The sequence below is a fragment of the Fulmarus glacialis genome, unplaced genomic scaffold, assembly GCF_000690835.1.
Source record: "Fulmarus glacialis isolate BGI_N327 unplaced genomic scaffold, ASM69083v1 scaffold15934, whole genome shotgun sequence".
Lineage (NCBI taxonomy): Eukaryota > Metazoa > Chordata > Aves > Procellariiformes > Procellariidae > Fulmarus > Fulmarus glacialis.
In genome coordinates, this window is record NW_009208850.1 from 20,973 (window position 1) to 23,025 (window position 2,053).

Consider the following 2,053-nt stretch of genomic DNA (forward strand, 5'->3'; position numbering starts at 1 on the left):
TATACTGAGCAGGATGTCACATGGTATGGAATACCCCATCAGCCAGCTGGGTCAGCAGCCCCGGCTATGCTGCCCGGCCTCTCCAGCTTCCCATGCACCTGGCAGGGCATGGGAAGCCGAAAAGGCCCTGGTGCAGGCGCCACTCGGCAACAACCAAAACATCAATGGGCCACCAACATTTCTCTCATACCAAACCCAAAACACAGTACCCCCAGCTACTGGGAAGAAAGTTAACTCTGTCCCAGCTGGAACCAGGACACAAGCCGACAGCTGTGACTCTCACTCCCCTCCTTTTTGCAAACTTGGGGGTAGAAGCGCCACATGCACATTTTTCTGCACGTCAAGGCTGCTTTGTGATCAGATTCACTCTGCAGCATCAGTAAATATCTCACTGTTCATCCTTTATTTGCAGCAGGGAAGAAGTCCCCATCCCAGGGGCAGGAGAGGACCTGCACACACACCAGTGCAGCACAAGGACAGAGGGATAGATTTTTACTTCTCTCGCAAGAAAGACATATGATGAAGGCTGTCCAGGTGCGTGCTGGAGAAGCGCTCAATGGGAGCTTTTGCTGACGAAGATGCCAGGGTAACGGTTAATCTTGAACCAAGCCAACGATAGATGTCTGGCCACAACAAAGCAACTAGGACCTGCCTCTCCAGTGTTCCCGGGGACGTGAGCGGGACGTGGATATCTGGAGGCTGTGTATTAGCGCTGATTGTGGTGATCGGATCTTGTATTTTCACTTCGGTGCTCAGGCTGGTGCTGTGAGCTCTTAGGCAGTTCGCCTGTCACTGTCCAGGAGCAGCTGCCCTTCAGTGCTGACTCCCACAGACAGCGTATCACTCTCAGCTCTGTAAAGTCCTTTGGCTGAAAGGGGCTGTCTAACTAATATTAATTAACCAAAATGGCATGGCCTTTCTGTTTGGAGGAAGTGTGGCTGCTTTTCCAGTGCCTCTTGCTTTGCACTGGTGCTTACAGCTGTTGCAGCTAAATTTCTACCTCTCTTTACAAACTGGAGCAGATGGTTTATGTGGCAGGTGTTCAGTCAGAACTCTTTCTAGTGAACTTTCTTATGCTAATATTTCATGTTTTAAAGCTTTAAAACTACCAATCATGGTGCAATTAAAAGTGTTGCTATTGGGATATTTTATCTTTCTCGTTTCCACTGATGTTACAGAGATCCATAGACATAGAGTGAGACTTCGGAGGACGTTCTTCTATGTGTCTCCTACAGTACTTCGGAGAAACCGTAAATTCCTCTTGAAAACTGCCCTGGAGTCCTTGCAGCCCCCATGTTGTTTTTGGTACCAGCCTGGAAACTGGAAGCTATTCAATTCACAGCTGAGAACTGTGTTTTGTAGTCAGCACCAAAACCCAGTCTAAAGCGGTTCCCTGGCCATTTTAAGCATTTTGGCTTTATACAGAATGTTGTACTTGCTAGAAGAGTTTGGGAACTTGGAGATAGCCTTATTTGTGCTGTCATGGAGCATTGTCACCCAATGGAGAGCCCAGGTTTGAACGAATCAATCCCAAAAGCAGCCCCCTCTTAGTAGACGGGACATGGCTCTGGATTTATTACCACTAGGTATCCATTTGGGCCTCTTTCATAAAGAATAATACCATAATTCTTTTAAATCTCTTTGAACACTTACTTGGATAGATAGGTTCAGGACTGGATCGAGAAAAGAACTGACGTGGAACACAAAAGCAAGTTCTTCTACCAAAAGGAGACAAATCAACGGCCCTGTCGGGGCCACATCAATACTGTTTGTTGTGTTAGGGGGCTGGACAGGAATGGAGCCATCATGGGGTGATTTTGGGGGGGAATGGAGGAAACCAGCTTCAGGGACAGCACTGTTCCCTCTGTGGCAGAAGTGTCTCCCCGACCCACACCACGGGTCCGGGGCTGCCCCAAGGCTCCGTTAAGGCTGGAGCGATAGGGCGGTAAACCAGCGCCGTTCGCCTCCTGTGGAGAAAGCCCAGCGTCAAGCCAGGCAGCGGGGAAAGCCCCGAGCACCCCAAAAGCTGCCCCGCTCCCCGCCGCGGGGAGGG

At 49.8% G+C, this 2,053-nt stretch overlaps 1 protein-coding gene across 1 annotated transcript in view; it reads left to right on the plus strand.

The window, feature by feature from the left end:
- The window catches only part of LOC104075974 (cryptochrome DASH-like), a gene marked incomplete at its 5' end in the record, with an annotated part of 21,358 nt that extends 20,838 nt beyond the window's left edge, over positions 1-520 (plus strand). Inside the window, one exon of the mRNA XM_009576658.1 lies at positions 413-520. Within this exon, the coding sequence (XP_009574953.1) occupies positions 413-520 (108 nt within the window). The remainder of the gene's footprint in view (positions 1-412) is intronic.
- Positions 521-2,053: the final 1,533 nt, after the last annotated feature.